The sequence below is a fragment of the Ornithorhynchus anatinus genome, chromosome 4, assembly GCF_004115215.2.
Source record: "Ornithorhynchus anatinus isolate Pmale09 chromosome 4, mOrnAna1.pri.v4, whole genome shotgun sequence".
NCBI classification, from domain to species: Eukaryota; Metazoa; Chordata; class Mammalia; order Monotremata; family Ornithorhynchidae; genus Ornithorhynchus; species Ornithorhynchus anatinus.
The window spans coordinates 36,274,526-36,289,376 of record NC_041731.1 but is presented as its reverse complement, the minus strand read 5'-3'; the positions used below and the strand labels follow the sequence as shown (position 1 = coordinate 36,289,376).

General features: G+C 44.2%; 1 protein-coding gene across 1 annotated transcript in view; it reads left to right on the top strand.

The window, feature by feature from the left end:
• DDX31 (DEAD-box helicase 31) overlaps positions 1-14,851 on the top strand; it is an 88,843-nt gene that overhangs the window by 22,680 nt on the left and 51,312 nt on the right. The window contains exons 14-16 of the mRNA XM_029063741.2: positions 3,826-3,885; positions 12,185-12,235; positions 14,410-14,549. Of these exons, the coding sequence (XP_028919574.1) occupies positions 3,826-3,885; positions 12,185-12,235; positions 14,410-14,549 (251 nt within the window). The remainder of the gene's footprint in view (positions 1-3,825; positions 3,886-12,184; positions 12,236-14,409; positions 14,550-14,851) is intronic.

Sequence of the window (14,851 nt, the reverse complement as noted above, 5' to 3'; positions counted from 1 at the left end):
GTCTTTTGAGCACTGAACTGAGCACTTGGGAGAGTGCAGTACAGCTGGTAGACGTGATCCCTTGCCCTCAAGGAGATTACGGTGTAGCAGGGGAGACATACATTAAAGTAAATTACAGGGCAGGGAAGCACTTCCGTGTAAGGGTCTGTTCTTCAGTGCTGGGGGATTGGGTTGAGTTCTTAAGTATTTTGGGGATAGGACTAAGTGCATAGGTCAAACAGTAGAGAAGAGAAATTGCCTGGGGTGGGGAGGAAATGAGAGGTTAGTCAGGGAAGGCTTCCTGGAGGAGTTACAATTTCATTAGGGCTTTGAAGATGGGGAGAGAGCTGGTTTGTTGGCTATGTGGGGGAGGCAGGGCGTGAGTAAGGGGTCAGTGATTGGTGAGCTTAACGTGAGGGACAATGTGTAGGCCTGTTTAGAGGAAAAAGTGTTCAGGCTAGATTGTAGTGGGAGATAAGTAAGGTTGGGTAGTAGGGGAGAGCTGTTTGCATGCCTTAAAGCTGATGGTGAGGAGTTTCTGTTTGATGCTGAGGTGGATGGGCAACCATTGGTGGTTTCTGAAAAATGGGAAGGTGTGCCCAGAACGTTTTTTAGAAAAATGATCCTAGCAGCAGAATGGTGAATGAGTGGGGAGAGGCTGGAGGTAGGGAGATGAGGGAGGAGGTAGGTGCAGTAATCGAAACAGGGTTCGACAAGTGCTTGAACCAGTGTGGTAGCAGTTTGGATGAAGAAGCAAACTGTAGAGCTACTGCGGCGGTAAAATTGACAGGATTTAATAATGGAATATGCAGGTTGAAGGACGAGGATGGGATCAGGATAATGCCAAGGTTGCGGGCTGGTGAGACAGAAAAGATGGTGATTTTGTCAATCCTGATGAGAAATTTGGTGAGGGAGAAGAAAGTTTGGAAGAGAATTTAAGAGGTTTAGTTTTGGACATTTTGAGTTTGAGGTGACAGTCGGTGTAAGCTCTCTATGGGCAGGGATAATGTTTACCAACCCTGTTGTTCTCTCCCAAGTACTTAGTACAGTGCTCTACACGCACTAAGTGCTCAGTAAATACCATTGATTGATTGATCGATCCAGCTAGAGATATAATGAAAGCAAAAAGAAATGCAAGGATTGCGGAGATGGGGAGAGGTTAGAGCTCAAGATGTGAATTTGGAAGATAGAGGCATAAAGATAGTAGTTGAAGCCATGGGAGCAGACGGGCTTCCTTAGGGACTGGGTGTTAAGTGGGATATAGAAGGGGTCCCAGAACTGAACCCCGAGGGACCGCCACAGCTTGGTGGGGGCGGGGAGGGAAGACTGAGGAGGAGCCGGTAAAAGAGGCCAAAAGAGAATAGCCAGAAAGTTGGGAGAAGAGTCTGAAAAAGAGTCAGTGAAGGCAAAGTGTGATAGTGTTTCCAGGGCAAGGGGGTGGTCCACTGTATCAAAGTCATCTGAGAGATCAAGGAAAATTAGGATGGAGTAGAGCCTGTTTGGATTTTGTATGGAGAAGGTTGTTGGTGATTTTGGAGAGAGCAGGTTCGGTGCAGTGAAGTGGAGAGGGCGGAGCCAGACTCCAGGAGGTCTAGAAGGGAGTGGAAGGAGAAGAAGTGGAGGCCGCAAGTGTAGACAACTATTCAGGGAATTTGGAGAGAAGCGATAGGAGGGAGATGGGGCAATAGCTGGAAGAGACAGTGGAATCGAGAGATGGGATTTTGGGGATAGACGATACTTGGGTATGTTTGAAAGGGAAGGGGAAAGAGCCATCAGAGAGTTGAGCGGTTAAAGATAGCAGTGAGGGAGGGGAGATGGGTGAGCTCAGTTGTTTTAATAAGGTACAAAGGGATGAGGTTGGAGGCACAGATGGAAGGGATAGATTTGAAAAGAGATGGAAGATCTCATCGTGGACTGCTGGAAAGGAAGAGAATAGGTTTGGGTGTTAGAAGCAGCAGCTTGGCTAGTGGAAAGAGTGTGGGCCTGGGGAGTCAGAGGACCAGAGCTCTAATTCAGGCTCTACCACTTATCTTCTTATTTGGGGCAAGTTGCTTGAGTTCTCTGTGCCTCAGTTCCCTCATTTGCAAAATGGGATTCAGTACCTGTTCTCCCTCATACTCAGATTGTGAGTTCCAAGTGGGACAGGGATTATGTCCAACCTAAATATCTTGTATCTACTCCAGAGCTTAGTACAGTGCTTGGCACAGAGTAAGTGCTTAATAAACGCCATTATTATTTTTTATTATTATTAGGCAGGTAATGGATGGGAGAGATTTGAGGGAGTTCGTGCCTGGTGGTTTCAATTTTGCTGATGAAGTAGAGACCAGGTCACTGAGGGCAAGAGAAGGGGGAGAGGGAGATACTGGGGATTTAAGAAGAGAGTTGAAAGTCAGAAATAGTTGGCGTGGCAGTGGGCATGAGAGTCGACCTCTTTGGAGTCAGAGGTCATGGGTTCGAATCCCGGCTCGGCCATTTGTCAGCTGTGTGACTTTGGGCAAGTCATTTCACTTCTCGGTGCCTCAGTTACCTCATCTGTAAAATGGGGATTAAGATTGTGAGCCCCACGTGGGACAACCTGATTCCCCTGTGTCTATCCCAGCGCTTAGAACAGTGCTCGGCACATAGTAAGCGTTTAACAAATACCAACATTATTAGGCAGAATTATAACAGGAGAGAATGAGTTTAAGATGGATGACAGCCTGATACTGGGATTTCTGCCAGCAGCGGTCTGTGGTGCGAGCAAGTGAACAGAGGAGGTGATCCAGGGTTACGGGTTGGTGATCTGAGACTGGAGGGATAGTGGTGCAAGGGAGTTGAGTTCAGAGGAGGGGGCGCAACATTAAGGACGTGGATTTATGTGTTGAGCTAGAGGAGGTTGGATGGAGAAACTAAATGGGGCAAGGTGGCTTGGGATAGGTGGAGTGTGTCAAGAGAGCAGAGATCTTCCTGGTAAAATAGGACAATTTTGTGGGGAGGAGGTGTGTAGTGGAGAAGGCAGGTGAGGAAGTTTCAGTTGGAGAGTGGGATTTCAGAATTGGTGAGGTTAGAGATTATACAGTGACTAGAGATAATGATATAGTCTAGTCCTTAAAGAGATGTTTGTACTAGCATTTTGCTACTGAAATCATTTTAATGGTAGTAAGGCACTAATACCGAGCCATATTTAAGCAAGGGGCCCAAGATAAATGTTATCTGTGAGGCCTTTTTATCTTGGACCACCCAGGTTTTTAAGCAAGCCTGCCCAAAAGGACGGAAACATTGATCCCCCTTCCTACTGATTTCTGATCCTTTGCTCCATTGCTTGGAGTTTTCTCCTTGGCTGAAACTCGTAATATCTACCCTTCACTTCAACTCTGGGGGCCTTACACTGTATTTAAACCCAAGCCATTGTTTTCCTGTCAAAGGATATGAAGAGTCAGGGCTGAGGAAAATTTGGTGGACTCCCCTAGAACAAAGCTGGCCCTTTCTACCCTCCCCAGACCATGTGTGGCCTTGCTGCTGGGAGTATGTCCCCTTCCCTTCTCCTGCTGGGACTGTTAGCAATAGCTGGAACGAAGGTAAAGGTGGAAGAGAGAGAGAGAGAGAGAGAGAGAGTGTGAGTGTGTGTGTGTGTGTGTGTGTAAGCAATGCTAACATTTGGGGTGACTTTAGTGGATTCCCCAAAAACAATCATAGATGAAGTGTGTGTGTTGAGGGAGCTCCTGTGAGAGCATTACCACTTCTCCCCAGGAGTTCAATAAGCACCTTAGCTGTGAAACAAGAAAGTGGGAGTGAGAATGGGATCCTAACAGAACACCACTTGTTTGAACGATAGGCTGTAATGGTCAATTTTTCTTTATTTCTCAGGAAAGAACAGCTGTTTTTCTGGAGTTTTCACAATCCAAAACAGGCGTCTTACTCTGCACGGTATGTATCCTTCGGTGTCATGTAAGGAATGGATGATCAAATGAAACCTGCTCCGTAGCCCAAATTCTCAGCACACACTAATAGCTTATATTCAGTAGGTGCACCGCTCAAAATGTTCTCAGTGAGAGGAATCAGGCCAAACATTTATAATAGATTACGTTGTGAAAAGTCAAAGGGAATGTTGTGTAATAAACCAAAGGACAAAAATTCAGTATCCTGCGATTAATCCAGTTTTACAAACTAACAAAGACCCACAAGACCAAGGTATTTCGATAGAAATTTTAAAATTCTACCCACGCACTGATACTATACTTCTTAAGGTCATCAGGTGGTTTGGGTCATCAGATGGTTTGTCTTTTTTTAAAATGGTATTTGTTGAGTGCCTACTATGTGCCTGGCACTGTGCTAAATGTTGGGGTAGATAATCTGATTGGACACAGTCCATGTCCCACCTGGGGCTCACAATCTTAATCCCCATTTAACAGGTGAGATAACTGAAGCACAGAGAAGTGTGTGACTTGCCCATGGTCACAAAGCAGATAAGTGGCAGAGTTGGTATTAGGAGCCAGATCCTCTGACTCCCAGATCCATGTTCTTTCCACTAGGTCACACCGCGTCTCATTGCTCTGATAGTACTACTGTTGGGAAGAGATGGGAAAAGTTTCAGAAAGTTTTAATTCTCAGCGTTTCATTCGTGGTGGTCAAAAAATTGGATAGAAGGGGCTTGTCTCACAGATAAATCCATTTGCTAATATGGGAAGGAAAATTTTTATTTCTCCTTTATTGAGAAACCTTTCAAATGAAGCCCCTCCCTAATTATACTGGACTATCCACTACCAATCTCCAATTCTCAGTTGAAGACTAATCTGAAGATGTGTGCCTCATTACTCATCAGCCTGTCTTGTGATTTAGGGATACTAATCTGGTCTCTCTAAAGTTTTTTGACAAGTTACTTCTTGGATTGTGTATTTTTAAATTAGGGGAAGTAGCATTGTATAGTGGGTAGAGCACAAGCCTGGGAGTCGAAAGGTCATGGGTTCTAATCCTTACTCCGCCACTTGTCTGCTGTTGATCTTAGGTGTCACTTGACCTCTCTGTGCTTAGGTTACCTCATCTGTAAAATGGGGATTGATATTGAGCCCCATGCGGGACAGGGACTGCGTCCAACCTAATTTGCTTATCTCCGCCCCAGCGCTTAGTACAGAGCTTAGCACATAGTAAGCACTTCACAAATACCATAATTAGCATTATTATTATTACTTAAGAAACATGTCTGGCAGTGCTTCCGGGGATAACGAAGGAACTGAGAGAGATCTTTACCAATGGGCAGCAGCAGACACCGAAGCTTTCTATTCAGGGTGTTGTACTCTGGAAGAGTTTTGTTATGATCCCCACCTCCTCCCCATCCCCCCAACAAAAAAGATTAACTCTTTGAAATGAAGCACTGGGAAGTAAAGCTTCCTGACATTTTCCCCATCTCTTCCCACCAGTAGTAATGTCACAGTGGTGAGAAGCAGCATGGCTTAGTGGAAAGAGTGTGGGCTTGGGAATCAGCAGACCTAAATCCTAATCCTAACTCTTCCACTTGTCAGCTATGTGACCATGGGCAAGTCACTTACCTCAGTTACTTCATCTGTAAAACGGGGATTAAGATTGTGAGCCCTATGTGGGACATGGACTGTGTCCAATCAGATGATCTTATATCTACCCCAGCATTTAGTGCAGTGCCAGACACATAGTAAGCACTTAACAAATACCATAACAAAAAAGACAAACCATTGCACAACCAAAACCACCTGATGACCTGAAGAAGTTTAGTATCAGTGTTGTTTACCCTGCAGATGATGTTTATGGCTTTTGATGGGTTTTACAAGGGAATTTGGGGAGGCTGCTAGGGCCTTCCTAATACTAAGTTCCCTCCACTTCTGGTTTGTGACCTGACAATGCCACAGATCACCTGCTGCAACAGTGCAGAAGGCTGCACAATTTGCTCTCTAATAGTGGCAGCTGTTGGTCTGAAAATGTGTGAATCTTGGCGATTTCTACCCACGGAAAACTGTAAATTACAGCTATCGGGAGTAATTAGAGCTGAGAAACCCTTTCCAATTCAGAGATGAGACTAGTTGCCACTGCACATTTTTTCTTAAAGGAAAATGGGTCCATCTTGATGGATTTAAATGTATTTGTGTTTTTTTTCATTTTCATCCTTTGCCCTAATGTTTTCCACCCAGCCTAAATCTAGCTGATTGCGGTTTCTGACTAGCCCAATGGTTATCTCTCTTGAGACAGCAACAGCTGACCATTCTGTCTCTCTTGGGCTGCCCATTCTATAGGGATTTAATTTGCTTTAGTATTTTCCTCTCTCATGAAGGAATAATTCTTTGTAATTGCTTAGCTCTTTTTGTCCTCAAAGTATTTTCACATCAGTTATCTCATTTTAGCCATGTGAGGTAGGGAGAGGTAGTTATTTTCCCTATTTTACAGAAGGAACAGAGGCATCAGAGGTTAACTGATCTGCCCAAGGTCGGACAGACAGCCAGTGGCAAAGCTGGGGCTAGAATCCAAGTCTCCTGACTCCCAGTCCAATTCTATTTCCTCTAGACCACAGAATGTTTTTTAGCAGATTCCCTTAGAGTATGTGACTTCCCCCTCTGGTTGGCTATTTCAGTAGATCCTATTTACCCAAAGAGAGTGAATAATAATTTCCCATCAAAGCCTGTTTAGAAACATAATAAAATATACCACATTGAATAAATTATTAAGCTATATTTGATAAATTATATTCAAAGCCTTTACTACTGTTTTTGAAAGTAAATTTAATATTATCTTCCCTCTATATGGTTTGAATTATGGTTTATCAATGTGTACTATTTTTTGGGGAGAGGGTGCCTATGCACAATAGAGCATAAGGAATTCTACCTTTTTTGACCTAATTTAGAGTACCATAATATCCTGTGTCTAAACTGGCAATCAGTCAAAGTGTCCAGAGCAAATGTATGTTCACTCACAAAAGATTTGGAATCTAGATTCAATTTTAGAACACACCTCCTATAAATTTTTGTTTGGCTCTACTTTCCGAAATCCCAAAATGGAGGTGCTACTAGATAATCTGAGGATTTGACAATTAAATTTGACTTGTCTATAAAGTGAAGATGCAGTCCAAGAGAATCAGTATTAAGAGCTACTCCCAGACTCTGTAATAAAGTGACTCAGAGCCAGGGGAAGATTCAGCATTGAAGTGACTGCTCAATGGGCATTACCCCACTCTGAGTTAGAGAGTTTTAGAAGGCGGTGTGGGGTACACAACCTCATCTGCTGTCTAGATAAAACTAAAAAGCAGCGGGTGACCTCGCTTTAAGATTTGAAAAGTAGCAAGTTGGACGGCAGAACGTTCTATCTTTGACCTTTGTGCAACTGGGAGGTGAACAAGTAACGGAATTGTTCTCTGGAAACTGTCAGATCTCTCAGTATGCAAATGTTGATAGGCTTTGTAGTTGAGTGAGCTGCAAGACTCTAAGAAGGCTGCAGGTAGCAGAGGTTCAGATGCTTTTTTATATATATATATATAGCTCCACATGGAAGAATAGATCATTCCTGCTGAAATGAAATTCTCGGTTGGGGCCAAGAGCATGAGATGATTTCCCTGAGCGAGGCTGCTGAAGGGAGGATTTGGTGCTTGTTAAAATAGCTTTGTAGTAAGGTTCAAAAAACTCAGCCAAATCTCAGAAACTTTCCCAGCCCGCATTGCCCTTCCCTTTCTTCCTTGGATGACAGTAGTGGGGCAGCTGATGGTAGCGTCACAAACTTGAAAAAATTCAACCTGTACGGCTGGTGCTGCATTTTCCATTGCTCAGAAGCCTCTTACTTGCCAAAAATCCGATTGCTCTTATAGCTGTGATGAAGAGAGGGCTGTTTTGGTGGGATTGAGGTGCAGATGACTCTGGGGGAGCCACAACCCTCCCCTACTTGGTTATTTTGTAGTCAGTCAGTAGTATTTATTAAGTGCTTACTGCATGCAGAGCACTGTACTAAGCACTTGAAGGAGTATAATATAACAATGAACACAGTCCCTGCCCACAAGGAGCTTACAGTTTAGAAGGGGCTGACAAACATTAATACAAATAAATAACAGATACATAATACATATCTGCAATAATTACAGATATTGTACTGTCACAAGTTGCCTAGTACAGTGCTCTGCACACAGTAAGCACTCCATAAATTTATGATTGATCGGTTGATACTCTGAAATGAAGATTTCTGTCCCATTCATACCTGCTGCAATATATTGAGGGCTTTGTCTGGGGAAATATGCCTTGTGGGTACATGGGTTCCCCAGTGATGGAAGGTTTCTCTATGTCCCCATGTCTCTCTACCCATATTTATATCCTTAAACTGATGCTTCTGGAATCTGAGACCTGCAGGACTCCCAGACACACTGTAATAGATCACGCTGGGTTTAGACAAAGGGGGTCCCACTCCACTTCCTTTTAAGCAGCCTGTTGCTTGCCAGGCTATCTGACTGCCCTCCAGGAGCCTCCTTCATGTTAATGAGGAATGAGGACCACGTCAGGGCAAGGCAGATGGAGATTTGGCTTCTTTTGAAAAAGAGAAACCATGTTGTTAATTGTAGTACAGAAGCTTTTTCCCCTCCTCCCTCTGTCTTTTGCTTTTTTGGTTTGTCCCCTTTTGAACCTAGTGAAGATGCCACAAAAATAAAATGACCATGTGAGGATTTGGGATAAGAGAGGGAGGAGGTTTTTGGGAAGGGGCCATTGATTAGTGCTGTCTTGAAGGATGCCATCTTGAAGCATTTAACCAGTTAAGTTTGGTACCTTCTGGATCCGGAGCTGCTTGGTTCTAGCCACCAATTGCAGGTTGTTGTGGATTTTGGAATCGGGAGAAGGGAAATATTTGAAGACTCAAGTTCCTTTTTATCAAGTAGAATTAATAAACCTGAGAGACAGGGCATAGGAATGTGGCATAGCCTCAAGCAAGTTTTTCAGTTCCTTGCAATACAGAACCCTTTTCCTCAGAAACACGTGGCTCAAGATGGTCATACTGAAATAGGAAAGAATCTTGGCAGGGAATGTGTCTGTCACACTGCTAAATTATATTTTCCCAAGTGCTCAGTACAGCGCTCTGCACACATTAAGTGCTCAATAAATACTATTGACTGACTGGCTTCCAGTTACAAGACTGGAAATGAATTAGAAACAGAACTGCAAAGGGAGAGCCAAGTTGAGAATCTCCAAGGCCCACCCAGTAATTTGGAATCAATTGCTTCTGCCTGCCGGCGGGTGTCTAAGCTTGCCCTCGGAGCCGTTGAAATACCCTTTTTCCCAAGGAGCGAAAAGGGAATTCTTGCTTGTCCTTGCTTGAGTCGGTTCTCATGAATGGACTATGAATTCATTTCCCTAGTGGCACATCCCCAAGGGTTAACACCCTACTTTTATGAAGAATAATCAAATCACCTGCCTTGCTTTCTTCCAGTTCCTCGATTCCCTTTACTTGCATCACAGAGGCATTTGTGTGCAATTCTTTATTGCCTCTTTTGCCGTGGCATTTTCACCAGGCCCAGATTCAGGAAAACAGCATTGCGGGATGTCGAGTCAGAAGAATGTAAGCCTCCGCAGGGCAACGTTTTAGGTTTTTCTCCCAATTTCTCCTGGGATGCACCCTAAACCAGTGGCCCACCTCCATTTTGTTGGGTTTTTTTTTAAAAAAAAAAAAATGGAAAGATCATTTGGAGATGGTTTGCTGTTTACTCAGTCACGCTAACTCATGTTGCCAGTTTTCTGCCGGCTCCAGCCAAGAGCTCTAGCCTCTGACAGCTTCTGCACTCTCTCCTTCCTCCTCTGATTACGCAGCCCAATCTGTCACCCTGACGACGGGGGCCCCTCCCCTGCTGATGGCTTTCCACACTCGGCAATAATGACTTTTGGCAGGCCGGGAAGGCGTCAGCGGCAAGATTGCTCCGTCCCTCTCTCGGAGAGCCGTTCGACCCCCCCTCTCTGTTAGTTAAAGCACTTTGTGAGGTTCTTTGGTAAATAAATGAGTCATTTTAATCCAACTGACAGGCTCGCACCTGAGCAAGCTGCCTTCCATCTGTACTCCTAGGCTTCATGTAGGCAGTCAATTGTCAAGCAAGGGCCTTCAAGATCTCACCATTGACTGTCTTTCAGAGCCGATTTTAGCAATCTTTTTTCTCTAATTAGATCTCCAAGAGTGGAAATTGGGGAGAAGGGACCGGTGGGGAACCAAAGCCCTGTCCCTATGACAACTTTCATGTTATCCATTCAAACACCTGGCAGAACACCACAATTCCCCGTTAAGCCGGTGCAGTGTGATGACGGACCGGCAGGGCAACCTTCTGCGGGATGGACTCGAGGTGCAGATGGAATTGGGCGTTGGATCTCCTAGTCAGGGAGTTGGTGGTGGTGAGAAGGATTTTAAGGAGTGCTTCGGTTCCATTAAAAAATTACATCCAGGCCAGAAGGGCATCAGGAGTCCTTGAGGAGAGAGAGCTACTTGAAGCCTGGAGAAAGCTAGAGAGGAGTAGCTGGTTACTTCCAGCAAGGTCACCTCAGCAATTGTAAGAAATAGCACAGATGGAATAATAGTCTTAAGCCCTGTCCAGTCTCCCACAAGCAGGGGTTGTGGCTGGGACATGGGATCTCGTCCTTGAAATTGTAAAGGTACAATTTCAAGGACGAGATCCCAGATCTTCCGGGATGTTATTTCAGCTTGCCCGTCATGTACCGTTTGAGTTTCGTCTGCTTTCCTCAATGAATTTACTAAAATGACAGAGTATTAAATCTTCTACAAAGTCTGTCTGAAAAGTGTGCAAATCTGATGTCTCCGTGCGATCTCCCTCTGCGGAGTACTTAAATGAAGTAAATCATTTCTTAGGAAGAACGTAGAACGCCGAAGAACGTGTCAGTTTTTTTAAAGACGTCAACCAGGGTCGGTGTTAAAAGCAGCTCCCGCTCCTCTCCAGATGGTGCCAAACTTTAAATTGGGTTCTCAAAAGACCATCAAGAACTGAAGCATCAGCCTCCTCGGTGACTTTGTAGCATACGTGGGAGTTTTCTGAAAACACATCAGTGGTTGGTTGACACACTTTTAGTATATTAGACTTCCACTCTTAATACATGCAGCTTTGCCACCAACAAAAAGGAACAGGCAGTGATCCATGGTGAGCCTAGTCTGTTTGGCTTCACCTCTCAGGCTCTCCCTAACCATTGGGTGACAAGGGGAACTGTCCCAACACCTGAGCCTTGGGGCCATCCAATGAGCCAACCAAGTAATGGTATTTAATGAGTCCTTACTGTGTATACAGCACTGTACTAAGCACTTTGAAGAGTACAGTACAACAGAGTTGGCAGACACAAGTTTACATGCAAATGGTTCCTCCAATTTCCCCCCTTTTCCCCCCCTTCTCTCTTACCTCCTCTGCATATGAGACTCTGGCTTAAAAAGAGTCCTAGCAGAGTTAGAGAGGTGAGTACCTCTGTGGAGGTGGAGATGTGTACCCTCCAGAGAAGGCAGGAGGGATGAACCTAGGTGGCATGTGGCTTTTAATGCACCAGATATGTCTTGTCTGATCATTTCTCTTCTTTTCTTTTCCTTTCTTTTCTTGCCTCTCTCTTTCTCTTCATTCTGAGCCCCTAAAATGAGGTACTAAAAATGGTAACCAGACATGCCCTATATTCTAATGAAGTTTTTGGAATGCACAGGTGGAGAGTGCTCCTCCACAAATCTGAAGGCAAGGGGGTAATCACATTAGAACACTCCCTTTAAAAATTCTAGTTTCCTAGAGGCATCATCTTTCCATTGAACAATTGAATTCTGGAAAAAAAAAAAGCTCACGGGGCAAACATTGAGCTTTGCTGATAGGAATACCTGATTGATTATCGGTTGTGAAGACCCTTTTGGATCCAAGACTATAGTGAATGTCAGTGTACCACAGTTTTCTCTCTTCCAGGGTTTCTTTGGGCCAGTCATGTTCACCTGGTGTAAGTCAATCACATTTATTGAGCACTTACTATGTGCGGAACACTGTACTAAATGCTTGGGAGAGTGCACTGTAACAGCCGTGGGCTTGCGTTTTATCCCTTTCTCCCCCCCAGACTGTAAGCTCTTTGCGGGAAGGGAATGTGTCTGTTTATTGTTATATTGTGTTCTCCCAAGAGCTTAGTACAGTGCTTTGCACATAGTAAGTGCTCAGTAAATATAGAATGAATAAATTAATGACCTTAGTGCTCCTTCCTAAACCTTTTTCTTTTCTATTTTAAAGGATGTTGCAGCCCGAGGATTAGATCTACCTCAAGTGACATGGATCGTTCAGGTAACTTAGAGTTTGAGCTTGAGGAGTTTAACTAAAAATGATTAGTCTGAGGGCTGTCGCCTAGACAACCATTCAGGAAGTAAATGACCATTCAGGAAGTAACCCTTAGCAGAACACTTCTTTTGGCTGATTTCCTCTCCACGGCCTACCTCTGGATTGCCACAAAATGAATATAAAGTAGAATTGAAGAGAGGAGGTGAATCTTGGGGCTCCCAGGTCAATGGGTATCAGAAGCAAAAGTTACAACAAGTCTGAATGTAACGTGAATGAGCCACGTCCTTGGTAGTGCACACTGTGTCTAGAAGAGGAATGCTCAGCTGCCCAGAGAGCTGTGTCCACATGCACTGACCGACAGGGAGCAATTAGGCTTCTGACAGCATCTTTCACTTACCTCTAGCCAGTAAAACTTTGCCAGAGGGCACTGGTGTTAACACAGTGTAGTGGTTTGGGCACATATTTGCTTCTTGTTAAACCGCAGTGTTCGTCGTTAAGTCATTTCCTTGCGGAGGCCAGGGCATATGCCCTCCGTTTGGGTTTATCATAGTTTCATCACATTTTAGCCTCCTCTCGTGACTAGGAGAAAAATTCCTGGACCTCCACACCCTGTGGATTTATTTTCTTTCAATCTTATGTTGTGACATCTAAATTAAAAGAAGAGGAGAAGGTGAGCTTCATTGTAATGATTGGAAGCCCAGACCCATGAATCAGATGATCAACAAAATGATGAGGCCCTTAGAGAAATAAATTTCAAAAGGAGACCCTGAGACAGAATGTCCCATTCATCTGAAAGTTGGCCAATGCCGTGTGTCTGTTATTCATTCATTCATTCATTCAATAGTATTTATTGAGCGCTTACTATGTGCAGAGCACTGTACTAAGCACTTGGAATGTACAAATCGGCAACAGAGAGAGACAGTCCCTGCAAAGCCCTGTTATTTCCATGAAGCCAGGGGGTTCAGGATTGAGTGATTTCTTCCCCTGACCGTAGCAAGGGCTCCTATTAATCAGTTGTATTTGAGTGCTTATGATGTGCAGAGCACTGTACTAACCACTTGAGAGAGTATAATATATAGCAGACTTGGTAGACATGTTCCCTCCCCACAAGGAACTTTCAATCTAATTTAATTGATTGATTTCATGGGTATACACTAGCCAGCACTAGCCTCTTTTCTTTGGTTCATTTGTACCAGTCATTTACCTGGAAAGGAAGGTTCAGTGAGTCTATTTCCAAATGAATTCCTAAGGGAGGGAGTACTTTTGGACCTCTTTCTTCAATCCAGTTCTCACACCCCTGAAGGTGTTTCTGTGACTCATCTGTGGTTCTGTGACTACTAAACAGAGAAGCAGCATTGCCTAATGGCTAGAGCACGGGCCTGGGAGTTAGAAGGATCTGAGTTCTAAGGCTGACTCCTCCGCTCGTCTGCTGTGTGATCTTGGGCAAGTCACTTCACTTCTCTGTGCCTCAGTTCCCTCATCTGTAAAATGGGAATTAAGACTATGAGCTCCGTGCGAGACAGGGACTGTGTCCAACCTGATTAGCTTGTATCTACCCCAGCACTTAGAACAGGGTTAGACTACATAGTAAGAGCTTAACAGATACCACTATTTTTATTATCATTCTTGTTATTATTATTGTTATGTAAAATGGGAATTATTCATTCAGGTGTATTTATCGAGCACTTACTGTGTTAGCCCGTTGTGGGACATGACTGTGTCCAAGTGTGATTAACTTGTATCTACCCCAGTACTTAGTACAGTGTCTGGTGCACAGTAAGCGCTTAACAAATACCATCCAAAAAAAAAAGATCAAGGCTATGTGATCAGACTGAAGAATTGTACCCTCTTGTTCACATTTTCACTTAGTGTAGACAATTCTGTGAAAAGATGTAAAAAGCAAAATGATGAGGCCCTGGGAGAAATAAAATTCAAAAGGACACCCTGAGACAGGATGTCCCATTCATCTGAAAGTTGGCCAATGCCGTGTGTCTGTTATGTCACAGCCCTGGTATTTCCAGTGAAGCCAGGGGGTTCAGGGTTGAGTGATTTCTTCCCCTAACCGTGGTAAGGAAAGCGTGGTGCCGGGGTTTTGGGATATGGGTCGGCAGGCAAGCCTTATTGCTCATAATGGCTGTCCCCTGATCAGCTCGTTACTTAATTCTTGTTTCCCTTTTTAGTACAATGCTCCCGCTTCACCTGCCGAATACATCCACCGGATTGGGAGAACCGCCCGAATCGGCTGCCACGGGAGCAGCCTGCTCATTTTGGCTCCGTCGGAAGCAGAATATGTCAACTCGTTGACTTCTCACAAAATCAAGTGAGTCAGAAGCCTGAACAAGGTTTCGGCTGATCTCTGCTAATTAACTTTCTGTCGCTTTTTCCAAAGGATGGGGCCTTGTAAGACTTCATGTGAACCATTAACCCTTGTGATCCCTAAATGAGTCCCAGAATAGCCAGTGGCAATATCTAAACCCTGTAACATCAGCCTATGACAGTTTTCATTGTGTGTAAGTCTAGGTGATTCAGTGATCTGCTTAGTTTTTGGTCTCTAGAGACCCAGATCCACATCTAATTTCATTCACCAGAAAATAAATCTGTGTTATTGCTCTTATAAGCATG